General features: G+C 40.8%; 1 protein-coding gene across 1 annotated transcript; it reads right to left on the bottom strand.

Annotated features, from left to right (window-relative positions):
• Positions 1-7,638: 7,638 nt before the first annotated feature.
• On the bottom strand, positions 7,639-26,394 carry KLHL23 (kelch like family member 23). Its single transcript, XM_060152672.1, has 4 exons — positions 25,935-26,394; positions 23,826-25,040; positions 20,326-20,478; positions 7,639-9,758 (listed from the first exon to the last, which is right to left on the bottom strand). The coding sequence occupies exons 1-4, from the start codon at positions 26,392-26,394 to the stop codon at positions 9,448-9,450; spliced, it is 2,139 nt and encodes a 712-aa protein (XP_060008655.1). The 3' UTR covers positions 7,639-9,447.
• Between the last annotated feature and the right edge of the window lie 322 nt (positions 26,395-26,716).

Genomic DNA, 26,716 nt, shown 5'->3' on the forward strand with positions numbered 1-26,716 from the left:
GACATAGAGGGCATTATGCTAAGTGAGATAAGTCAGGGAAAGACAAATACTGTATGATTTCACTTATATGTGGAATCTAAGAAACAAATGAATAAACATAACGAAACAAAAATCGTAGATACAGCAAGTCGCCTCCATACAAACGATTTCTGTTCTGAGAGCACGTTCGTAAGTCCAGTTTGCTCCTAAGTCCAACAAAGCCAGCCTAGGGAGCCAACTAACGCAATTGGCTACAGTACTGTGCTATAATAGGTTTATAATACTTTTCACACAAATAATACATAAAAAATAAACAAAAAAGAAAGAAAACATTTTTAATCTTGCAGTACAGTATGTTGAAAAGCACAGTAGTACAGAACAACAGCTGGCATACAGGGGCTGGCATCGAGTGAACAGGCAAGAAGAGTTACTGACTGGAAGACGGAGAGGAGGTGGGAGGTGGTAGAGCTGAAGGGTAGTCAGCAGTAGGAGACGGAGGGCAAGCTGCAATTTCACTCACGCCTGACACTGGTGGCACAGGTTCTGGTTCCTTGCTGGATTCAATTCTACCTACCCTCTTGAAAAAAAGATCCAGTGATGTCTGGGTAGTAGCTCTTTTTTTCTTGTCATAGATGACATGGTAGCACTGGATTGCATTCTGAACGGTTGCTGCAACCTTCATGTACCGGCCTATGTTCAGGTCCTGTGCCTCAAAAACTAACAGTGCTTCCTCAAATAAAGAAAATCCACTTGCCATTTCCTGTGTTGTGAATCTCTTCAGTTCTTCAGTTACTTCTTCTCTTGTCTCTCTTCATCCTTTCTTGGCACTTGGCGCTTGTTAGCGATACCAGCTACATCACCGCTGCTTTTACGCTTGCTTCCAGACATCCTGGGCTTGAAATAAAGATCCTGTACTACTGTACTCTATACAGTACTGTAAAGTACACAAAAGCACAACCACTTGTAGAGGATGCACGCCAGACACGTAAGTGAACTAACTTACGTGACTGGACATTTGAACGCACCTTCGCATCTTTGGAAGCTCTCAACTTAAAGGCTCATATGTAGGGGACTTACTATATAGAGAACAAATAGGTGGTCGCCAGAGGGTGGGAAAGTGGGGGGAGGAAAGAAATAAGTGAGCGAGATTAAGAGGGACAAACTTTCAGTTGCAAAATAAATGAGTCACAGGTATGAAATGTACAGTGTGGGGAATATAGTCAATAGATATAATATCTTTGTATGGTGACATATCATAACTAGACTTAATGTGATGATTATTTTGAAATGTGCAGAAATATGGAATCACTATGTTGTATAACAGGAAGTAACATAGTGTTGTAGGTCAATTATACTTCAAAAAGAAACAAACTCATAGAAAAAGAGATCAAATTTGTAATTACTAGACGAGGGGCAGAGGAAGAGGGAATTAGATGAAGGCAGTCAAAAGGTACAAACTTCCAGTTATAAGATAAATAAGTACTAGGAATGTAATGTACAACATGATAAATATAATTAACATTGTTGTATGTTATATATGTAAGTTGTTAAGAGAGTAAATCCTAAGAGTTCTCATCACAAAGAAAAAAGTTTTTTCCTATTGCTTTAAATTTTTATCTGTTTGATGATGAATAGTCACTAATCTTACTGTGATAATCATTCTATGATGTATGTAAGTCAAATCATTATGCTGTACACCTTAGTCTTACAAAGTGCTGTATGTCACTTACATCTCAAAAAAAACTGGAAGAAAAAAATGAACAACAAAGAAAGGAAAGTCATCCCTCCTTCCCTAGGGAGAAGCAAGCAGGGGGTGGGTGTTAAACTAGTAGAGCTACTTCCACGTAGAAGGACACATCAGGAGAGGGGAAGAAGTGTTCCCACCCTAACAAAGGACTCTTCTGATTCAAAAGGATTTGCATTTATAGATCAATGGAACAGGATAGAAAGCCCAGAAAGAAACCCACACACTTATGGGCAATTAATCTACAACTAAGCAGGCAAGAATATACAAAAGGAGAAAAGACAGTCTCTTCAATAAGTGGTGCTGGGAAACCTAGACAGCTACATGGAAAAGAATGAAATTAGAACATTTTCTCACACCATACACAAAAATAAACTCAAAATGGATTAAAGAACTAAATGTAAGACCAGACGCTATAAAACTTCTAGAGGAAAACACAGGCAGAACACTCTTTAACATGAATCGTGGCAATATTTTTTTGGATCTGTCTCCTAAAAGCAATGGAAATAAAAGCAAAAATAAACTAACGGGGCCTTATTAAGCCTGAAAGCTTTTGCACAGCAAAGGAAACCATAAACAAAACGAAAACACAACCTATGGACTGAGAGAAAATATTTGCAAATGATGCTATTGACAAGGGATTAATTTCCAAAATATACAAACAGCTCATACAGCTTAATATCAAACAAACAAACAACCCAGTCAAAAAATGGGCAGAAGACCTAAATGGACAGTTCTCCAAAGAAGACATACAAATATCCAACAGGCGTATGAAAAAATGCTCAATATTGCTAATTATTAGAGAAATGCAAATCAAAACTACAATGAGGTATCACCTCACACCAGTTAGAATGGCCAGGATTAAAAAGTCTACAAATAATAAATGCTGGCGAAGGTGTGGAGAAAAAGGAATCCTCCTACACTGTTGGTGAGAATGTAAACTGGTACAGCCACTATGGAGAACAGTATGGAGGTTCCTTAAAAAACTAAAAAGAGAGATACCATATGATCCAGCAATCTGATCCTCAGGTTTTTAACCTTGCTTCTTTACTTTGAAATATAGCACACCAGATTTTTAATATATGCTCATGACTCCTGGGCATATATCTAGAGGAAACACGAATTCGAAAAGATACATGCACCCCAATGTTCACAGCAGCACTATTTACAATAGCCAAGACATGGAAGCAACCTAAATGTCCATCAGCAGATGACTAGATAAAGAAGACGTGGTATATATACAATGAAGTATTACTCAGCTGTAAAAAAGAATAATGCCATTTGCGGTAACATGGATGGACCTAGAGACAATCATATTAAGTGAAGTCAGACAGAGAAAGACAAATAGCATGATATCACTTACATGTGGAATCTTAAAAAATGATGCAAATGAACTTATTTATAAAACAGAAATAGACTCATAGACATGGAACACAAACTTATGGTTACTAAAGGGGATAGCAGTGGGGGGGGATAAATTAGGAGTTTGGGATTAACAGATACACACTACTACATATAAAATAGGCAAACAATAAGGACCTACTGTATAGCACGGGGAACTATACGCAATATGTTGTAATAACTTATAATGGAAAAGAATCTGAAAAAGAACATAAAACTGAATCAATTTGCTGTACATTTGAAACTAACACATTGTAAATTAATTATATTTCAATTAAAAAAAGGTAAAAGAAGTATTTGCACTTGTAATTTTGATACATTTTTCCCAGTTGCCCTGATAAATGTACCAATTTAAACTTCCATACACCTGAAACTAACACAACATTGTAAATAACTATACTACAATTAAAAAAAAAAACTTCGTCCATGTGAGCATGAATATAGACCCAGACACATATGAAAATATAAGATAAAGGTTTTCTGATGATGTTTTTCTATCCACGTCTCAGTACCTCAGGTTTTTAACCTTGCTTCTTTATTTTGAAATATAACACACCAGATTTTTAATTTTAGTGGCTTTATAGCATTTTAGTATCTGACAGAGACTGTTAATGGTCCCAGTATCTGTTAACCCCTTCTTCCTGTTTTTAACAAGACTCTGAGCTTTTACCTGAGCATGTGGCTATCCATTTTTGTGTCCGTCTACAACAGCACACATGCATACTATTGGAAGGACTTGGACTTTAAATAAGATGGAGAGACATCACAAGGAACTGCACAGAGGAGTGACATGATCACAGTGTCCTGTAGACTATATTGTTTCTGTAGTCAGCAGGGATTTATCTGCTCATCAGCAAAGGCATTTCTCAAACAGAAATGAGTGCAAACTATCCTCCAAGACCAGAACTAAAGCTGCTCTACAAGTTGAAGAGAACAGGACACTGGAGAACTTAGTGGGCAGCTCTCCTTTCCCTTAACTTAAATTATTCTAAATGTTTAGTTTTTACAGAAAGGAAAGGGGAAAGAAAAGGGAAGGATCCTGATGAGAGTTTCTGATCCTAGATTTATGAGACGGGATGCTGTGCTACTTCCACAGATGTTTTGTTACCTTTTCGCAGTTATTTTCTCATAAAACTTTGAGTTTCCTTATTGAAAAAAGACTTCAAAGCTTCAGCTCATTCACTGCAATGGCCAAGAACATCTTTATTTATAACTTATGGAGTAAAAACACAGGTTCACAGAAGGCGGATGTCATTATGGAAAGAAGCCCAGTTAGAACTACTTTTCAAAATATTACAGGTGCGCAGATGAAAAACACAAATAGGAAATACAAGGCACAAAACGCACTGGAAGACTGAACTTGTGTCCAGCCAAGAGGATAATGATAATTTATATTGGGCACGATTTTGGTTTAAACTGTCTAACAATTTTGTGAACCAAGTGTGTGCTGTGATTTTGGTGGGGCTGGGGCAATGCATGGACACAGTGGGGCTTCTGAACTGTGGGCAACTCCTGCCCCAAACCTTTTTAGAGAACTTTCTTCTTGATTAAGAGACAAAGGTAATGGGCTCCATCACATTGCCTTCCTAACTTCTTTTAAAAGCAAAGATAAAAAAGACCGTAAATACATTGTTAAACCAATAACTTTGGGTTTTCATTCCTACTTAACAACACTGGAAAATAATTGTATGTGTCTTTTGTCTCCATTGGACCTGCTATGAGGCCAACAAGGGGGAAATGTTATCTGAAAAAGTCTTCTTATAAGCTCTTGGTTGAGCCTCCAAAAATAAATGCCTTTTGCTAGAAACTGTAGGATGGAAAAGCAGAAACTCTTAACAAGGATGGTATTTCAAAGACTTTCAAAAATTATGAAGAACAAAATGCTCTATAACTTTATTTTTTATGTATGTTTAGAGTTCCTGGCTGGGATTCCTTACCATTCTTTCCTTCTGTCTGATGTAAAGTCTCAGGTGGTAGTTAGCCAGTTTCAACCTCACCTTCCCATCTACTTTCTATTTGAAATTTTGAAGAAGTCCAAAATTATTGAAAATTCATACCCAAACTGCTTGTTGGTATTGTTATTCTGACAATGGGGTGTGTGTGTGTGTGTGTGTGTGTGTGTGTGTGTGTGTGTGTGTGTGTTGGGGAGAGATAGAGAGAGAGACAGACAGAGAGGGAGAGAGAGGAAAAGAGAGAAAAATGGAGAGAGAGATGTGGAATAAAACAAATGTTACAAAGTGATTTCTTAATTTTATTTTCCTAGGTAACTCTGAGAACCAGAATACTTTCTGTGGGAAAAGGGGCTACAGATGTTGGGATAGAAGAGATTAGGTGAATCTTCCTGACGACGCTAGGACCTTAGAAAAATTTAACTCTAATTATCCCTCTTCTGTCTTTAGTATTTTTATTGTTATGTATTTTAATTTTATGCCTAGAAACAAGAAACAATCTAGTAGCAGTAAGCATCCCTAGCATCCAGACGATGGTCTTGAAATACCATTTTTCCCTAAAAGAAATCAGGGCTGCTTGGAGAAATGGCTGATTCTAGGTTTGAGGCGGGAAATGCACAAGATGAGCCAGGAGTATCTGGTCATACCAGACAGCAAAGAAGCTATCAAAAACTACTGGAGCTGTGCCAAAATGGAACAACTCTGGGAAGCACTCTGCAGAGCCTTTCACTGGTTCAAGATGATAAACGGAGCATCAGTAAGAGTAACTGCAATGGACTGAAAGACGCCAAGTACATTTAAATCCATGAGTTCAAAACAATTTAAAAGAAACAAAAAGAAACTTCCCTGGTGGCGCAGTGGTTAAGAATCCTTCTGCCAATGCAGGGGACACGGGTTCGAGCCCTGGTCCAGGAAGATCCCACATGTCTTGGAGCAACTAAGCCCGTGAGCCACAACTATTGAGCCTGCGCTCTAGAGCCCGCAAGCCACAACTGCTGAGCCCATGAGCCACAACTATTGAAGCCCGTGCATCTAGAGCCCGTGCTCTGCAACAAGAGAAGCCACTGCAGTGAGAAGCCCGCGCACCGCAATGAAGAGTAGCCCCTGCTCGCCCCAACTAGAGAAAGCCCGTGTGCAGCAACAAAGACCCAACGCAGCCAAAAATAAATAAATATTTTAAAAAATAAAAAACAATAAATCTAATAAATCACCTTTGAAGGATGCTAACAACTATTCATTTTGCAAACTGGTACATAAAGTTAGGAATCAAGCACTTCTTCTACCTTTCCTATACAAACTATAACTCTGGGTAAACAACTAGTAAGTGAAGGAAGGTTTTTCTTTATAGAGGTATTTCAACAAATCCACCAAGAAGAGAGAGCATTGGAAATCACCATTTTGCAATCCCTAGTGAATTAAGGATCTGGGTGTTGAGCATCTATGGCTGCCAACATCAGAAAGAGACAATTATGTCTTTTGATGAATGAACACACCACCACCTGTGAAGTAATTTTGACCAAAAAAAAAAAAAAAAATCAAACCTGAATCTGATTAAGCTTCTGGATCTAACTACCAACTTATAGGAAACACAGGGGACAGAGGAACGTGCTAAACTACACAATAGGAACACAATCAGTAAAATCTCAACTCTGGGAAAGCAGAATGAATGATGTAGCTTCTTCAACAATTAAATTGCAAGGAGTTAAAAAAAGAAAAGATGGATGGGGAACTTATAGATTAAGAGACCTAAAACTTTTTTCTATGCATGTGAAAATAAAGGGTAATGTGCCTTTAAGCAAGTACCCTAGATATTGATCCTATTTCAGTTGTAGCTAAAAACTAAAAATAAGACTTCTGAGAAACAGCAACTTTCAAAATGTGGACACTTAGAGTCCTCTTAATTAAGTCATACTTAAAATCATCTCCACAACTGTAATTATTTTGTAAAATAGTGTTTGCCCTCCCAAAGCAATGGCCTGCATTTAATTATAGTAAAATATTTTTCATTCATACAACAGTGATTTGGAACTTGGAATAATTCTGACCGAAATGTTTACCTTTCTTAATTCTTTCTTGTGTGCAAATATCAAGAACAAAAAAAGAATTTTATAGAAAATAGGAGCTGGAAATTAAATGCCTGAGATCACAAACTATTTTCAAGATCCTTAAGAATAAGATGGGATCCATGATCTCAAAATTAGCCAAGAGACGTAACATGCATATATAAATGTTAAATTCTTTAAATGTGACAATGAAAGTTTTACTGTGGCTGAAACAGTCAGGAAAGAATTTCCAGAGGCTGGACTTTATAGGACCTAGATAAGCAGAAAGGAGGCAAAAGTGATTCCAATTGTTCTCATTCATTCATAAAAGAGATCTCTAAAGCCCTACTGGATAACATATTACTGGTTCAGCATTAAATGCAAATGTTCTTGAGAGCAATAAAATATTCTGTAATTCAAGTACAGACTGAAATACTGTGTAATTCAGTTGCTTCACTAATTCAGAAACTCAATTGTTCTTCAATTCAACTGGCCCAAATTCAAGCAGCTTTACCACGTACGCAATGATTTATTTATTTTTATTGAAAATACAAAGTAATATTAAAGGAAAACATTTAAATAATTTAAAAATCATTCCATAACCCCCTACACTAACACAATGGATTTCACTTCTGCATATTACTTTCCACATGCATAAAGATTTTACAGACACAATGATAGTGTTCATACCATTTTATATTGTGCTTATTTTACTTACCATATCACAGACATGCCCATGTTTCTACAGTCTTCCAAACAATTTTTTTAATGGCAGTATAAGGCTTCACTCTTTTTATTAGCCCACTTTCTTCTTTGCCATTTAGATTATTTCCAATTTTTCGCTATTGTAAATAATGCAGACATAAACAACCTCATGCATTTACCTTTTTGTTTGTTTGTTTTGTTTGTATGTTATTCTTTAGGTTACAAATCAAGGAGTAGAATTTATGAGGAAAAAATATGGTCATTTTTATGGCTTTCTATGTAGTGCCATATTGTGTTCCCAAAGGGTTGTATCTGTTTAAAATGCCTTCTTAAACGAATGTATTAAACAGGTTCTTTCTAAAATTTAAAAATAACTCATAAAAATTAGGTAGTTTTACACTCACATACTTAAAGTTAAAAATAATTATTGTCTCTTAAAAAATGAAGAGTGTGGGTAGATGATCTAACAGATTACTAAAAGTTTAGATGAGTTAACTTAAGCTACGCTTCTTAACTTTTGTCAAGTTACGGCACACATGGAAAGTGATATGGTAGGCACACTGGAGAAAATGAACAAAGATGTTTCTGGCCCTGAAGCTTCAGCTACCCAGGCCACCTCTGGCTACTCCAAGAGCTGTGGGGATCCATATCTAGGCACATCTGTCACCCAAAGAGCCAGTGTACATGGGAAGGGAAGTTCTAACTGAGGTTAGGTGACTCAATCCAAGTCACAAAATCTAGTTAGTGGAAAATGAATTCAAATTTCTTCTCATCAATGTATTTTCTACTGTATCACAATGTTCTACATGCTTTCTGGCTCTAAATTTCAATTTCACATGCAGACAAGTACCTATACTTATGAATAAAGAGGATTTTCTGATATGCTTAAAGACACCTAAACTAGCAATTTATATCAAAGCTGAAAGTTAAAAATAGCTCTTAGGATCAACAAATATTCAACTCTTTCCTCTGCAATTTTTCAGATTTTCCATTCTTTTAAATTTAGTTTGTAAACTCTGAATAGTAATACTCTTTTGCACAACATCTTGTATATCTCTGGTAGTCAGTAAATAAAGAATCATAACTATAAATAATATACACTACAAAGGAAAAACACTAGACTTAAGTCCATTCTAAATAATTCTAAAGGTAAAAAAAGATTTTTAAGCATTGATTTTGTAGAGGTAGAGAATATTCCCTCTTTATATTTCAAATTCCTTGTTAGCTAAATGGAACTTTAATGTACACTATTACATTAATGTACACTATTACACTGTCATAAGAAATATTTCACTCCACAGAATGATTTTGACCTACACCCAGTGTTGATGCTACCAGGAGATAAAAATTCACTGCAAAGACGTTTCACCTTTTACCAAGTGTCCAGTGTTCCAGATCACCTTTGATGAGCAGAGATTAAAGGTAGTAACCCCACTGATTCAACTGTAAATATACATAAGATGTTTCTTGACCATTAATCACAGGGTTGGGGTGTAGAGTGGGGGTTAGGCATGAGAATTTACCTAACATGTGCCAGGCCACCATAACAAGTAAGACACTCCAAACCCTACATTCTTTTTCACTACACCCTGAAACAGTGATTACTTGGTCATTTCTATGGACTTAATCAAACATTATACACACAAACACACCCGTGGGACCGCATGGCACTTGGAAGATTACCCACGATTTCCCACTTATTAAGATCTGGATCATATTTCTCAATGCTCTGAAGATATGTCCCCTTTGAGTAGGAATACCCCCCCGTGACATAAATACATCCATTCATGATGACGGCACCACACTCCATCCTCCTTTCCATCATGGGAGCGATCTCTCTCCATTCATTCTGTTCAGGGTCATAGCATTCTGTGATTGTAGTTTGTCCACCAACTAGATAGAGCTTATTTTCAAATGGAACTGAACACAATCCATATTCTATTAAAAAGAAAAAAGCATATTTCTATTAGGATAACAAGCAAAAGAGATACCTTAGGGTGGTGATATAATAATGCTTTACAATTTAGCATACAAAAATAGAGTAGTTGTGACATTCTGCTTCCAGCACACACTACCACAACACGGAGCCTTAAAATCCACTCCCAATCACCAGACTCAGATTACCTATTCCTGCCACTGTCTTTCAGGTTATCCCTAAACTGGCTTTGCAGATGCCGGGAGGAACTCATCCTCTGACCACTACCCTTCCGGGAACTTCCCAGCACAGGCACCTTTTTCCCTATGCCTATGTGTAAAAGGTGGCAGCAGCAGAGTCCCTCTGCCATGAAGACGTCCCAGGTAACTGGTGTAGGTCCTTCAGGTCTTAGCAGCTAACCCTGTACAGTATCTGCTGCCACAGGCGCTTGCCTCTCTCACACTGCCGGTCAAGTTAAAGACACAAGAAGTTAGACAAATATAAGCCCGTTTAGTGGGGAACTACAGTCTGTGACCTTAAGAAGCTGTGGAAGGTGCTCAAAGGCCGAGGGCTGCCGTGTGAGGTCTGCGTCCTGGGGCTGGGAGTCCACCTCTTGGGGGTCAGCTTTCCAGGCCATTTTAATTTTTTTCCATTTTATCTCCCCCTCCACATCCAAACCTGCTGGCTCTTCAAGGCACCAGGATCTTTGGCAACTTCACTTCCTCTCCCTTCTTCCCAGGGCTGTGACTGGGGTAAGGCAAGTGAGGTGCCCAGAGCACAAAACAGGAGGAGACTCTTCCACCTTCCGAGCAACTCCTTCGGTTCTGTGCCTCAAGGGCACGGGTCACTTGCCTGACCCTAGTCCCAGCCCTGTTTCTTCCACGCCCTCAGTTTTAATATCGCTCTCAGCCTGTGAGTTCTTTCTCTGGAAGTATCAACCATTAGATTACACTTAAATACTTCTAGCTGCAGACCTGAAGAAAGCGCAGGAGTTGTCAGTGGCACTAATACTATGGTGAATAAATGAAGATTTAGCTTGCCATTGCTGAGCTGTTCCATCTGTCTGGAACACCTTCTTTTCCCAGGTCCTTGCACAGCTACCTTCTCCATGTCATTCAGGTCTCATCTTACTCTCACCTCCTCAGAGGGCCTTCCCAGATCACCCAACCTGAAGGAACTGGTCAGGCATCTCTACCACATCACCCTCTTTTAATTCTCTCTGTAGCTCTTCTCATAATCTGACGTGGTTCCTGTTTAGTCTCTCTCTTCCTTCTGACAGTACAGGAACTGTGTCCTGCCCACCACTCCACTCCCAACTGAAGGATGGCAAGTGTCTGGCATCTTGTAAGGACTCAATAAAAGTTTGTTGACTCAATGAATGAATTGTACCTTGTACCCTCTGTGCCCAAATATGCGCTCCCATTTCTTCGTGGAAGAAAAGCTTATAAGGCCTTCTTTAGAAAGAAAGAATGTACAATCAGAAATGTGATTTCCCCTTTAAGTAGGGAAGACAAATTCTTATCAGTAAAGTTCTTACTATTTAGGTTTCAAAGCCTAAGGAAAAGTCTGAGAAGACTGGTATTTCTGCTTTGAGTCCCCATATTGTTGTTCTCTGGTTTCTGACAGCCAAGAAAAAAAGAATTCTCCTACGTCTGAAAACCCACTTATTACCTTTCAGTTATACACATGCAGAATTTTTATAGGATTTAGTTGTTTTTGAGTACTTGTGACACATTGTTTGTATAAATTATGAGTCATTCTGTCAAATGGTTATTGTGAAAATTAATGATGATTCAAAAACAACAGTTGGTATAAATGATTCAACAATGAGCTTATTAAGCTTTTCTTAACTTATTCAAATCTCACAAAAAAATCCTCAATTTGCAACTCTTATGTTAAGAGAAGTATCTCAATCTTTCTATAGCAGTAAAAATATTTAAATTAAAGTGACTCCTGGGCTCTCTATTCTGTTCCATTGATCTACATGTCTGTTTTTGTGCCAGTACCATACTGTTTTTTTTTTTTTTTGCGGTACGCGGGCCTCTCACTGTTGCGGCCTCTCCCGTTGCGGAGCACAGGCTCCGGACGCGCAGGCTCAGCGGCCATGGCTCACGGGCCCAGCCGCTCCACGGCATGTGGGATCCTCCCAGACCGAGGCACAAACCCGTGTCCCCTGCATTGGCAGGCAGACTCTCAACCACTGCACCACCAGGGAAGCCCTACCATTACTGTTTTGATTACAGTAGTTGTGTAGTATAGTCTAAAGTCAGCAATTCCTCCAGCTCTGTTCTTTTTCAAGACTGTTTTGGCTATTTGGGGTCTTCTGTGCTTCCACACAAATTTTAAAATTATTTTTTCTAGTTCTGTGAAAAATACCCTTGGTATTTAATTAATTAATTAATTATATTTATTTTTGGCTGCGTTGGGTCTTCGTTGCTGAGTGCGGGCTTTCTCTAGTTGTGGTGAGTGGGGGCTACTCTTCGTTGTGGTGCGCAGGCTTCTTCTTGTGGTGGCTTCTCTTGTTGCAGAGCAGAGACTATAGGGCACTTCAGTAGTTGTGGCACACGGGCTCAGTAGTTGTGGCTTGCGGGCTCTAGAGTGCAGGCTCAGTAGTTGTGACACACAGGTTTAGCTGCTCCGCGGCATGTGGGATCTTCCCAGACCAGGGCTCGAACCCATGTCTCCTGCATTGGCAGGCAGATTCTTAACCACCGCGCCACCAGGGAAGCCCTACCCTTGGTGTTTTGATAGGGATTGCACTGAACCTGTAGATTGCCTTAGGGTAGTGTGGTCATTTTAACAGTATTAATTCTTCCAATCCATGAACACAGTATGTCTTTCCATCTGTTTATAGCATCTTCAGTTTCTTTCATCAGTGTCTTACAGTTTTTCGGGCACAGGTCTTTACCTCCTTAGGAAGGTTTAGTCCCAGGTATTTTATTCTTTTTGATGCAATGGTAAATGGGATTGTTTCTTTAATTTCTCTTTCTGATAGTTCATTGTTAGCATATAGAAATCCAACAGATTTCTGTATTAATGCTGTATCCTCATGATCAATTAATCTATGACAAAGGAGGCAAAAATATACAATGGAGAAAAGACAGTCTCTTCAACAAGTGGTGCTGGGAAACCTAGACAGCTACATGGGAAAGAATGAAATTAGAACATTGCCTCACACCATATATAAAAATAAACTCAAAATGGATTAAAGACCTAAATGTAAGCCCAGATACTATAAAACTCTTAGAGGAAAAGACAGGCAGAACACTCTTTGACATAAACAGCAGCAAGATCTTTTTCGATCCACCACTTAGAGTAATGAGAATAAAAAACAAAAATAAACAAATGGGACCTAATGAAACTTAAAAGCATTTGCACAGCAAAGGAAACCATAAACAAGACTAAAAGACAACCCTCAGAATCAGAGAAGATATTTGCAAATGAAGCAACTGACAAAGGATCAATCTCCAAAATATACAAACAGCTCATGCAGCTCAATATCAAAAACAACAACCCAATCAAAAAATGGGCAGAAGACCTAAATAGACATTTCTCTAAAGAAGACATATAAATCGCCAACAAATACATGAAAAGATGCTCAACATCACTAATCATTAGAGAAATGCAAATCAAAACTACAATGAGGTATCACCTCACACTGGTCAGAATGGCCATCATCAAAAAATCTAGAAACAATAAATGCTGGAGAGGGTGTGGAGAAAAGAGAACCCTCTTGCACTGTTGGTGGGAATGTAAATTGGTACAGCCACTATGGACAACAGTATGGAGGTTCCTTAGAAAACTAAAAATAGAACTACCATATGACCCTGCAATCCCACTACTGGACATATACCCAGAGAAAACCATAATTCAAAAAGACACATGCACCCCAATGTACACTGCAGCACTATTTACAATAGCCGGGACATGGAAGCAACCTAAATGTCCATCAACAGAGGAATGGATAAAGAATATATGGTATGTATATACAATGGAATATTAGCCATAAAAAAGAACAAAATAATTCATTTGCAGCAACATGGATGGACCTAGAGATTGTCATACTGAGTGAAGTAAGTCAGAGAATGATGAATATTATATGATATTGCTTATATATAGAATCTTAAAAAAGGGTACAAATGAACTTATCTACAAAACAGAAATAGAGTTACAGAGTAGAACACAAACTTATGGTTACCGGGGGTAAGAGGGGGAGGGATAAATTGGGATATTGGGATTAACATATACACATTACTATGTGTAAAATAGATAACTAATAAGACCTACTAAATAGCATAGGGAACTCTACTCAATACTCTGTAATGGCCTATATGGGAAAAGAATCTAAAAAAGAGTGGATATATGTATATGTATCTGATTCACTTTGCTATACACCTGAAACTAACACAACATTGTAAATCAACTATACTCCAATAAATAAATAATTTTTTAAAAAATGATAAAGCAAAAAAACCCCAGATGAACAGATAAAAAAGATGTGATATATATATATAATACGCACACACACACACACACACACACACACACACACACACTGGAATACAACTCAGCCATAAAAAAGAAATTTTGCCATTTGCAACAACATGGATGGACTTGGAGGGTATTATGCTAAGTGAAATAAGTCAGACAGAGAAAGACAAATACTGCATGGGATCACTTATATGTGGAATCTAAAAAATAAAACAAGCTAGTTAATATAACAAAAAAGAAATAGACTCACAGATATAGAGGACAAGCTAGTGGTTACCAGTGGGGAGAGGGAAGCGGAGGAGGGGCAAGATAGGGGTAGGGGATTAAGAAGTACAAACTATTATGTATAAAATGAATAGGCTACAAGGATATATTGTACAACACAGGGAATATAGCCAATACTTTATAATAACTATAGAGTATAAAAAATTTTAACTATAAAAAAATTTAAAAATTATAAACCACTATGCTATACCCCTAAAACTTATATAATATTTTACATAAACTATATCTAAATTTTTTAAAAGTATAAAAATAAATAAAGTGGGCTTCTCTGGTGGCACAGTGGTTAAGAATCCGCCTGCCAATGCAGGGGACACAGGTTCCATCCCTGGTCCAGGAACATACCACATGCTGTGGGGCAACTAAGCCCGCAAGCCACAACTACTGAGCCTGCGTGCCACAACTACTAAGCCCACATGCCTACAGCCCGTGCTCCACAGAAAGAGACGCCACTGCAACGACAAGCCCGCGCAGTGCAATGAAGAGCAGCCCCCGCTCACCACAACTAGAGAAAGCCTGTATGCAGCAATGAAGAACCAACGTACCCATAAACAAACAAACGAACAGATAAATAAATAAATTCCCGGTAGTTCTTCCCCTGTTACCCAAATGCAACATAATGTTCTGTTATAGTTGATGGAAACTTCCTCAGCTATAACTGCCTTTTTTCTTGTTGGTCACTCTATGAAGCTACTGATGCTAAGGGACTGTGTCTTGTTTATTGAGCTCCTAGCACTGTCCATAGCAAGCAGGAAGCACTCAGCAAACATATGTTGGACAAATGAATGAATGAACAATTTCAAACCAAGTAGGAGGAATAGCACCATCTGTCATGGCTCAAAAGAGTTTACACACAAATATGCACTATAAATACATGGCAGTCTGTATTCAGTGTTACATGAGTGATAGGAACAAAGCCATGCAGGGATTCAGAGACAACCACAATATTTTCAGGTATTCAATATCCATTGAAATACTTTAAGATTTTTACCTAAGATTTTTTTCTCACTGAAAAGACCTGTAAAGCTTATCTAAGCTAACTTCCTTATTTTGCTAGAAAGTAAGACCCAAGAGCTTAAGCTGCTGCCCAAGATTACACAAGTAAATAAATAGCAAAGCCAGGAGAGAACGTTGTTCCCACTGGACACAGCTCTCCACGGATTTTCCCTCTCTATCACTTACTGCTTCTCCCGGGTTCTTCATTCACTCTTCTTCCTCAGCTCATCCTTTAACTAATGCTGTTTCCCAAGATTCTGCTCACTACTGTGTTGTTGGTCCCAATCTCCCAAGGCATCTCATTCACCTCCACACATAGTCATCATCTCTAAGCAAACAATTCACAGATCTCTGTATTTAGCTGCATTCTTCCTCCTGAGCTGCAGAACCACACTTCCCATCGCTTGCTGGACGGCTCTTCTGAGTTATCTAACTGGTCCTTGACATTTCACTACAAAACTGAGTTCATCATCTCTCCTCTTCTCCCCTCCCACTGGTTGCTACTTCAATGCTCCTAGTCAATCAGCCAGAGAGCCTAGAATGACTGTCAATTCCTTTCTCGTCCTCATCACCAATGTCCAATCACCCAAGGGGGCAATCACTACCATTCAATCAATGGTGAATCTGTAACATTCCTCGCCCCTGCCTGTTTTCTACTCCTACCACTTCAGGCTTTCAGTATTTCTCACCTGGTTTATTACAATAGCTTTAGAAGATCTCCCTGCCATCTTTCTCCCAGTCTATTCTCAAAGGAGTTCTTTTCTTGAAGCTAGAACTGATCACGCATCATTCTCTCGCTCTGAAAACTTTAAGCTCTCTATTTTAAAATTCTCCAGGCTGCCATTCAAAGCCCTCCATGACATGCTCTTCAACTGAACTCTCCTATCCAGTCTATCATCCTACCCTCTTGCATTTCATTAATATACTTTTACTCCCAGGAAATGGAATGAACCTGGAAACTTCCCTTCAGCCTTCCTTCACTGGCTAACTTTCTGCCAGAGCGCTCTTCCTCAAAAACTACCTTCCTTAATTGTAGCTATTCCTTAAGGCCCAAATCATAACAGCCTACGCCTGGAAGCCTTCTAAGATTGTCAGGGTCCCCTTAATTAGACTGAAGCTCTCTCTACCCTCAATTTCAGTAGCACTTATTTGTAAGACTGTCTTGTATTCCTGTTATGTATGTGTATTTACTACTAGATACTGAGTTCCTCTGGCAGGAAAATTAATCATCTTTGATAGAATGGTATCTTTCCCAAGGTAAGGTCTCAATAAATGTTATCTTGAATTTAACGGGATTATAGTCCCCTGTTTTTCAACTATACAAAGCAACCACCCTTAAAAGCATTAAGAAAAAAGATAACATTTAGATTATCTTTTTAAAATAACAGTTAAAAAAGTAAATAAAAATAAAAATAACAGTAGTCATTTCTTTGTGGTCTAAGCTATGTATCTATAAGGTAGACTCAAGACTGACATTTACATTCTTCAGGAGGTGCTCCTAAAATGCGTAAGAGGCATAACTTGCTATAATTCAGAGGATGTAGGTCTAAATGCCTTCCAGGGCCAAGGAGATAACAGACTATCTGAATGAACCGGGCTAGGGGTAAGAAAAACAGCAGCACAGGCCTCCCAAGTCTATGATGTGATGAGAATGGAAGAGACTGTGGTGAAATGGAGCATATAAGCCTCATCTAAAGGGAACAGCCACTACTTGGCACCAATAATTGTTGCCAGATCTTGCAATTTTTCTAAAGGCCAGAAATCATGATTTTTATTTGAAATCTCCTGAATTTTAAATATTGGTAACAAGCCAGTTAAAAAATATTTTGAACACTGTGAGAGCCAAATAGAAGATACCACGTAGGGTGCTAATTTGATAACTTCGTTTCTCACATTATGTCAGGAAAATGTCCAATGTGAATCAAAATGCTCTATATGGAATCCTAATACTCATTTCTAGTTGATTTTTTGATGTGCCATGGCTTTACGTACTTTGGCTTAAGTCTCACTACCTTTTAAACTCTCTTTCAAGCAGTTAACAAGCTATACCCAATTTAAGTATGAGACCTTCATTTCTATATTTACTTTTAAATTAATTAATTTACTTATTTTAGTTTTGGCCGCGTTGGGTCTTCATTGCTATGCACCAGCTTTCTCTAGTTGCAGTGAGCGTGGGCTTCTCTTGTTGCAGAGCACGGGCTCTAAGCGCGCGGGCTTCAGTAGTTGTGGCTTGTGGGCTCTTGAGCACAGGCTTAGTAGCTGTGGCGCACGGGCTTAGTTGCTCCGCGGCATGTGGGATCTTCCCAGGCCAGGGATCAAACCCGTGTCCCCTGCATTGGCAGGCGGATTCTTAACCACTGAGCCACCACAGAAGTCCCTCGAGACATTTATTTTTAAAGGAATCTCTTTATGAAATATAAATTAAGTTTGTAATGTAAACAACTGCCCTCTGATTTGTTAATCTGACTTTTCATATGTTAGATTTTCTTTGTAAAGATAAGTCAGAGAAGTATCTAACTCATAAGGTTAACATGAGGATCAAATGAAGTAACAGTGTAGGTGTTAAGAGCATGAGCTCCCAGCCAGACTGCCTGGACTTGAATCTCACAACAAACCCTAGCTAGCTGACCTCGGGCAATATAGTCACTCTCTGTGTGCCTCAGTGACCTATAAAATAGTAGCAGTACCTAGCTCACAGGATTGCTGTGAGGTTTCAAAGGATTAATACAGATAAAAGTATTGGAATAGTTAGTGCCTGGTACATACTTATTGAATAAATGTTAGCTATTACAGGCATACCTTGAGGATATCGCAGGTTGGGTTCCAGAGCACGGTAATAAAGTGAATATCACAGTAAAGCATCACACAAATTTTTTGGTTTTCCAGGGCATATAAAAGTTATGTTTATACTATACTGTAGTCTATTAAGTGTGCAACAGCATATTTTTTATGTCTAAAAAAACAGTGAATATACCTTAATTTCAAAATATTTTATTGCTAAAAAATGCCAATTCAATTACAATAGAACATCAAAGATCACTGATCACAGATTACAATAACAAATTTAATAATAATGAAAAAGTTTGAAACACTGCAAGAATAACCAAAATGTGACAAGACACAAAGTGAGCAAATGCTGTTGGAAAAATGGCACCGATAGAATTCTCAAGGCACGGCTGCCACAAACCTTCAATTTGTAAAAAATGCAATATCTGCAAAGAACAATAAAGCGAAGCACAATAAAACAAGGTATGCCTGTACTCAGTCTGACAGTTACTATTATTTTCTATTATAATTTCATTAGTTATCACAGAAAGTTGCGGGGAGTCTGGGATAATATATCTGAACTACTCGGAGACGAAAGTCTACCTCTAAGATGTCTTCAGAGCCAGGACAGCATATGGCTGAAGTCCCTCCTCGTGTAAGTCCTGTGGTATATGGAGACACAGCACCAGATTCAGGTGTGCTCCCCCTGAACCGTGAGATGCCATATATGATGTATGGTGGAACCAGCTGCATTGGTCAAAAGTAGGAGAGCCTGTTCCCTTATGGACAGGCAGATCGCTTATCGGTCATAGCACAGGTCAATGCGATCAAACTGCCTGACTTTGAATCCTGATCCACCACTTCCAAACTGTGTGACCTTGGCAAAGCTACTTATCCTTTCTAAGCCTTTACAAATATGTAAAATAGGGGTAAACAATACTTACAGGATTGTAGTTAGAATTTAAGGTAATATTACATGCAAAGCACTCAGTCAGTACCTGACCTATGGAAAGTGCTCAAGGTTACCTATCATTATTACTCTCAGATGGTTCAAGCTCGTGAATTCCAACTATGCTCTCCAGTGACTCACACAGAAGCTGGATGCTATATGGAAAATGATTCAAAGTAGTATGGTGATATGGTGATATGAATCTTTCCTAATGAAAAAAACCTTAATCAGATGGCTTAGACTTAACCAGGTAACTGTAACAGGTTTATCCTTCCCCCTGAGCTCTACCCAAAGAGACAAGTCAAAGAACAAAGGACACCACAGAAGGCAGGCCATTCTTTGTGGGTAGACAACTGTTAAGGCCAACACAGGGCCCTGCACATCACAGGAGTAAGTGTTTAATAGCTACTGAAACCCAGAAAGAACATGCTTCTAAAAAAAAAATCATTTCTTGCTGAACTGAATCAACAGGTATCCTTCCCAACTATTTCACAGACTAGGGTTTTTAACTGTCAATAAAAATTGTGTTTTATACAATGCATGTAGTAAATGAAAGAAAGCATATAACTGAGGAATAGGAAACACAAAAAAAGAATCTCATTAAAACAATTTATGGGGCTTCCCTGGTGGCACAGTGGTTGAGAGTCTGCCTGCCGATGCAGGGGACGCGGGTTTGTGCCCCGGTCCGGGAAGATCCCACATGCCGCGGAGCAGCTGGGCCCGTGAACCATGGCCGCGGAGCCTGCGCGTCCAGAGCCTGCGCGTCCGGAGCCTGCGCTCCGCAGCGGGAGAGGCCACAGCAATGAGAGGCCCGCGTACCGCAAAAAAAAAAAAATTTATGAAGAAACTAATTCTTTTAACCCCACAGACTTAAAATATGTGTCATGTAAAGACATTAGGGAAAGTATTTGTAGATGTCATCTAGTTGGAATAGCTAATTGTGATTATTGTTAGATGAACATGTGAATATTTTGAGCCTTTAATTATACCCATGTGTAGCCTACTACAAATTTAGCACTTTCTACTTCCAGCCCATTTTTAGCCATCTCTTATGCTGATAAGATGCATCACAACATCATGTACTATTTGAGACAGTAATTTGTTACCTGGATGTGGACTGGAGGTGATGAGGCTCCATTCATTGATATCTGAATTGTAGCTCTGGACCTTGTCATAGGTGCAGCTTCCTCTGTATCCGCAGTGGCCGCCAATGACGTAGATAACTTCATGTAAGACACAGGCAGTAGCATTTCCCACGCCTGTGTGTTAATTAAAATCACATCTTCAGATTGCTCTTTCATTCGGTTTTGCAATGAATATTGGACTAAGATTATTATTGCTTTTGTTATTATTGACAGTAGATGCAAGGCATTGTGCTAGATGCTATGAAGGATAGAAGAATAAAAAAAAAAAAGGCTCCCTGCACCTTTTTTTAAAAGCGGTGAGACATTTACACAAATAATTAGAACACAGGGTAGAGAACGCCTATGAACGTTCAGAGCAAGGAGACACTGCTTTGACTAAGGGAATCATGGCAGGCAGTGGCAGAATTTGTCCTGGGCCTCAGTAGGTAGCCTTTGGCAGGCACAGGTGAGATGAAGCCATCCTAGGCAGAGGGAAAGGTGAGTGCTTATTGGACAATGTCACGTAGCCGAGTTTGATTCCCAGCACTTGGGCAGGGCAGGTGGCACACCTGGGGCTGTCGTGTGGGAATTAAAGCTGACGTGGTAAACTGAAGCCACACGGCAAAGGATCCTGATGCCCAACTAAGAAACATGGACTTAATTTAGCAGGACTTTTAAGGTTTTTCAAGAGAGGAAGGAGGGGACTACAGGAGTGGAAGGGCAAGAGTCAGAAAGAGCTAGGTATTGGCTCAGGTGCGAAGTACTGAGGGCCTGACTTTAGACTGGACCTTGAGTCAGAGGGAAGGATACCAAGGTAAGAGACACCGGCAGAACAGATGGGCCTTGATGACTGACTGCGTCCAAGACAAACAAGACTTATTCTGAGGTCCTGAGCTCGGAAAACTGGGAAACACTGATGCCACAGAAAAATAAGGAAGAAATGGATTCAGCAGGGGAAGAAGACGTGGGGAAGAAAGATGAGGAGGCTCATTTTAGTTGAAAATGTCAGTTTTAAGTCTTTCAACCAACTTTTTACTTAGCCTATTAGATGGGCCGGTGCAGTTCAATCTCCCTGTGCATTTCTACTCCAAAACAAGAGTGAGTTTATAAGCAGGGCAGTTATGATGAGGGGGAAAAAAAGTTAGGACTTTCTAAACAGCCGAGTATTTATTTCTTCTCTGTATACCCGTAAACTAAAAAAGGAAATGAATTTGAAATTTGACTCTGCCCAATTTAGGTGCTCATTACCAGGGAAAGCTGCTAGTTCACTTTATGGCTACAAAATAAAACAAACTGGGGAACATGGTGTTATCCTTTCTAGAGACAAATGGGAAACTTAAAGTTCAGCATGAGTCCACCCATCAGAACCAGTACTAGCAAAAAGTGCACATAACTGACAAAAGTGTTACCCTTCCCTGGGATGGTCAGATATAATCAGGAATCAAAACTTAAGTTAAAAATATAAAACTCTGGGGCTTCCCTGGTGGCGCAGTGGTTGAGAGTCCGCCTGCCGATGCAGGGGACCCGGGTTCGTGCCCCAGTCCGGGAAGATCCCACATGCCGTGGAGCGGCTGGGCCCGTGAGCCATGGCCGCTGAGCCTGTGCGTCCAGAGCCTGTGCTCCACAACGGGAAAAACCACAACAGTGAGAGGCCCGTGTACCACAAAAAAAAAAAAAAAAAGTATAAAACTCTGGAATTTCAGACCCAGCTGGGGAGTAGGGGAAGATTTCGGCATACGAGGGTCTTCCATTCCACTCAAGGCTAAGGCAAGAACACGTGTGGCCTTCTTTACAGTGGATACACCATTGCAGCATTTTCTTTTCAGAAAGCACTGTTTCGCACATGATTTAACAACACTTCAGTAAAGTAATACATTTCAATCCTCAAAGAAATATACTCTAAACTGCAGAACCACTGAAATTGTGATCTTATCATTAAGAAACAGAGGCAGAAATATATCCAGGTTTACAACAGCTGCTAAAATATTTGAACTTTCCTTGCTTCTTTTGTAGGAAAGGAGTCAGGACATTAAGAGCCACCCTGGGGAGAGGACTGGGGGAATTAGTAAATTGGGGGGTCAAGCTCTGGCAGAGTCAAAAACCAGAGCAGCTATTGCAGCAGGCATCAAGCCACCTTCTCCCAACCTGCCAACTACTTCGCAGTCTTCGGACGTGCAGGAGAGCGGCTGTAATTGAATATGAAAGATATTTCTGCCCTGTCAAAGCTGACATGTTCTTCTATAAGATGTTCATGACTATAATGCCTAACACTTACTGAGTGCTTACTCTGTGCCAGGCACGGTTCTAAGCACTTCACATGAATAAACTCAATTAATCCTTTCAGAACTAAGCTATGTAATATTGTGACCCCCATTGTACAGATGGCAAAACTGGGGCACAGGGAGATTAAACCGTTTGCCCAAGCTCACCAGCAAGTGAGGTGAAAGTCAGGATTTGGATCCAGGCAGTCTGACTTCAGAAGCAGCATGTCTGGTCACAAGGCCATTCTGCCTCTCAGGCTTCCTGTTCTCATCCAAGAATCACACCGGGTCAGATTCCCAGACCAGGTCAGATTCCCACACCCCCACTAGCATTAAAAAAGAAACAGAAAGGCCTGGGAAGAAACATCTGGAATAAAATGACTCAAATTTGGTAACAATGTACCAGTTTGTGTGCACCTCCCCAGCACCAATGAATAAATGTAATGAAATAAGTGAGATTCTAGCCTAACTTTTTTTACAGTGGGAGAGAAAGACAAGGCTAATCTAGTACCAAACACAGCAGAAAATACAGTGTTTATCAGACAGATGCTGAGATCCAATAGCCACTGTGTGGGCCACGTGTGGGAGGTAGGGGACCTTCCCCTCTCCTTTTCCCTCTAAGACAAGACTGGAATTCCAAAGAGCAGAGGTTGTTTGTCTCTAGTTTTTGAGAGAATGTAAGTTGTTACACCCTATAGGGACCAAACCTTTCAAGGTTTTAATGAAAGACCTTTTAAAAGACAGATGATCAGATGATGAGAGGAAAAAAAAGCTGAATATTTAAAAGCAGAATCAAAAAGCTTCAATGTCAAGAGCAAGCAAAAAAATAGAAAATTAAACATGAATAAAACTACCCAGCTTTCTCTTTTCATTTAGCCTTTGATTTAAATATAAATTCTTAAGACTCAAAGCAAGATGTAGATTCAAAACAGGCTGTAGAATAAGAAGAATGAATTATACTGTTTTCTTGTATAAATAATATTTCTTTTCTAGCCTGGGTAGCATACTCTGATCACATAACTCTCAGTCAAGTTGGGGACTGCTATACTATATTTTCACTTGGAACATTCTGTGTAACATTATTTGTATAAGTTACTATAGTTCCCAGGTAGCACTCCAAAGTGATAAATTCTTTTTAACGTTATCTGTGAGAGAACTGAGAGATCCTTGGCCTAACCTCAAACACCTAAAAATTACAGAATAAACACAATCTGCACTTACCTTTAATCATGTTTGCAATAGGAATCCATTTCTCTTTTAATGGATCATAGAACTCGGCCTCTTCTGCTGGAGCCCCTTTTCTGTAACCACCTAAAGCATAGACACAGCCACCCAAGGTGACTGCACAGTGGTAATACCTGGCATTGAGCATTGGCAAACCTTCTGTCCATTCATCACTTTCACTGTTATAGATCCACACTGTGTCAAGAGCTTCTATGTTATCCGTTCTGTAACCTCCAGTTACATAAATATTGGGTCCCAAACATGTAACACCATAGCTCTCCCTAGTGTAATCTGGTATTTCTGCTCCCTGGATCCAAACATTTGTCAAAGGATCCCATACGTGCACCTCTGATAAAGGATGCCAGTAATAGCCTCCAATGATATACATTGTGGCTGTGGACCTCTGAGAAATCTCTTTATGCATGGGATTCAAAGCATTGTATATGAGAGATCGGATCTTATTTTCGGTTAACAGGCAGCTTCTTTGAAGGCCCAAAGCTGTTTTTAAATACACTGGATCTATATCTATGTTGATATAGCTTAGTAGATTATACAGGCACTCAATTCGATTTTCTACATCATGAGCAGTCCACTTGATAACTGGCTCTATGACAGCTTCTTCTTTCCAAACACTGAGATTCTTTCTGGACAAGATAAAGAGAAACTTTTCAAGGCTTATTTCCAGAAATTCTTCTTGTTGCCATACTTCCTTAAACCTTGAGCATAGAATTCTTCGAGATTCCTTCTCTAGTTCTGGACACACGTGAAATTCTGCAAAGGAGTGCATTCCAATACAATTATCAATATCCAAGTGCCTTACCAAAAACTGCTCACATGCTTTCTTTACTGAAAGGAATTGTAGCAGATCTGCTGCTTCAAGCAGGCTTTGAACATTTCTTTTAGTTATCTCAATTTGGGACGTGTACGCATAATTTACAAGGCCTTCCAAGATATCATGTTGGATGCCAGAGATTTTAATTTTATTTTTAAATTTTTCTTTCATGTCAGCTGTGAACATTGCTTTAAAATAATTGCTGCAAGCAGCTAAAACAGCTCGGTGACAATGGAAGATTATGCCTGAAGGACACTGAAGGGTAATATCAGTAAATAATCCATCCAAGTAAAATGTTTTGAATGCATCCAGAAAATCCACTGGATGTGTCGAATCCTTGAAAAGGTAAATATAATCTTCTTGTCCTTTTAGAGCCATGGCTGCAATAAATATGAAACAATAAACGTGTTTTCAATTGTGCGCATTACCTCATAATCGATGCTAAATATTCCTGTCATTATAATGATTGATTAGCATCGAATATACAAAACTAGACTAAGTTCAGCACTCTGTCACAAATGCAAAATGTGGACACACTATTTCATAATTTATATGATGGTCAATTTCAATGCAGGGTAGCTCGGAGTCTGATATGAGGCCCCCGGATTGCTCAGGGGTCCTTTCGAGAAGAAATATTGATTTGCTACCCCATTCACCCAGTCTCCGAAATCTGCCCCGAGCTGCCGGTCCTACAGAGAGCCCCCACTTGGCAAACCAAGTGTCCAAGAGGTCACCCCACTCGAGGCTGGACCTTCGCCGTCTCGGCTCGGCCCCAACTCAACCTTTTCCCCGAGTTCCGTCTCCCTTTCAAGTCGAATCGAGATGCCAGGAAAAGGGATGATCGAAATATAACTGGATAGAAGAAATCTCGGAAAAGGGAAATCCTGTGCCTTTCTGCTCAAGGAAGGACGGAAAGGAAAACGGCCGGACGGCGGCCCCTCCATCCGCGTGCCCCCTCCACGGCTGCCGCAGGGCTTTCCGCGCGCCGCGCGCCCGGCCCCCGGCCCGCGTTTCCGCCCGGAGACCGCCCCGCCCGGGGGCCTGGCATGGGGACTCGCCTCGAGGGCGCCGCGCGCCGCCGCCGGGTCGGGCGCCCGCGTCCCTCCACCTCGGGACGCCGCACAGGTGTGGGGAGGGCGCCGCTGACGGCCCCGTGCTCGGCCCGGCCCGCCGCCCGCGCGGCCATTGTCTCCGCGCCTCTGCCGCGGGCTGGCCTCGCTCCCCCGCGCCCGGCCCCGCTAGCTCCCCGCCGGCTGGCCTTGCCCCGCACTCACCTCCCACGGCGGCTCCGGGTCGCGCTGCGGGCCCGCGGGCTAGCGGCGAGCGGGGGCGGGGGCGCCTCCGGACCCTCTGACCATCTTTGGAAGAGGCGCGGCGGAGGCTGCCTGCTAGTGCAGCTCCAGCCCACAAGCGGCTCCTATTTTGGTGCCCCGGCTGCTCCCCGCCTCCAACCGAACGGCCCCCCACGCGCCTGGGGCGCGGGGCAGCTCGCGGGAACTCCCGGCTGGCGGGGCCGCGCTGCGGGCAGGGGCGGGGTGGGCGCGCGGGTGCGTGGCTGCGGCCCCTCCCCGGCGGGCTCCCAGGCAGCAGGTGGGACGGCTTCCCGGAGGAGACTGCCCGCGCTGCTAGCTTCTGCACTTCTCCCGGGACCTGTCCCCCATCCCCACCCCACACACAGACACTGCCGAGCGTTTTCTCTCTAGACAAACGCTCTAAGTCCTGAATTAGGACCATATATGGGGGCTGGGGGGCCCCTTTTCCCTCTTTCAGTAGCTCTCCCCAGCCCAGGCCCTAATGCTGGAGTGGAATTGGGGGTCGGGGTTGGAGAGAATGCAGCAAACTTAAAGGTCTGGGGTTCAGGTTGCCTTCAAAATGCTATAAGTAGTTGCCGCTTTCCCACGAACTCCATCCCGCCCCCAGCAGAGCACTCTGGAGGAGTGCTGGGGAAGCCCTTGGGCCTGATGTGTACACTGTGGGTTAACTTGGAGCTTTGAGAAAAACTGAGCAGCCAGGGCCAGGGATTCAGGTTACAGTATTTAGAACAGAGTAGCTGGAA

This window comes from Lagenorhynchus albirostris, chromosome 6, assembly GCF_949774975.1.
Source record: "Lagenorhynchus albirostris chromosome 6, mLagAlb1.1, whole genome shotgun sequence".
Taxonomy (NCBI): Eukaryota; Metazoa; Chordata; class Mammalia; order Artiodactyla; family Delphinidae; genus Lagenorhynchus; species Lagenorhynchus albirostris.

Bases quoted from the DNA above. Each gene is read 5' to 3' on its own strand.
- KLHL23 (XM_060152672.1), bottom strand. From the start codon at position 26,394: ATGGTCCTAATTCAGGACTTAGAGCGTTTGTCTAGAGAGAAAACGCTC. The intron at 25,041-25,934 runs GTGAGTGCGGGG...TATTTATTGCAG, and splicing joins ACCCGGAGCCGCCGTGGGAG to CCATGGCTCTAAAAGGACAA. The intron at 20,479-23,825 runs GTAAGTGCAGAT...ATTAACACACAG, and splicing joins TATTGCAAACATGATTAAAG to GCGTGGGAAATGCTACTGCC.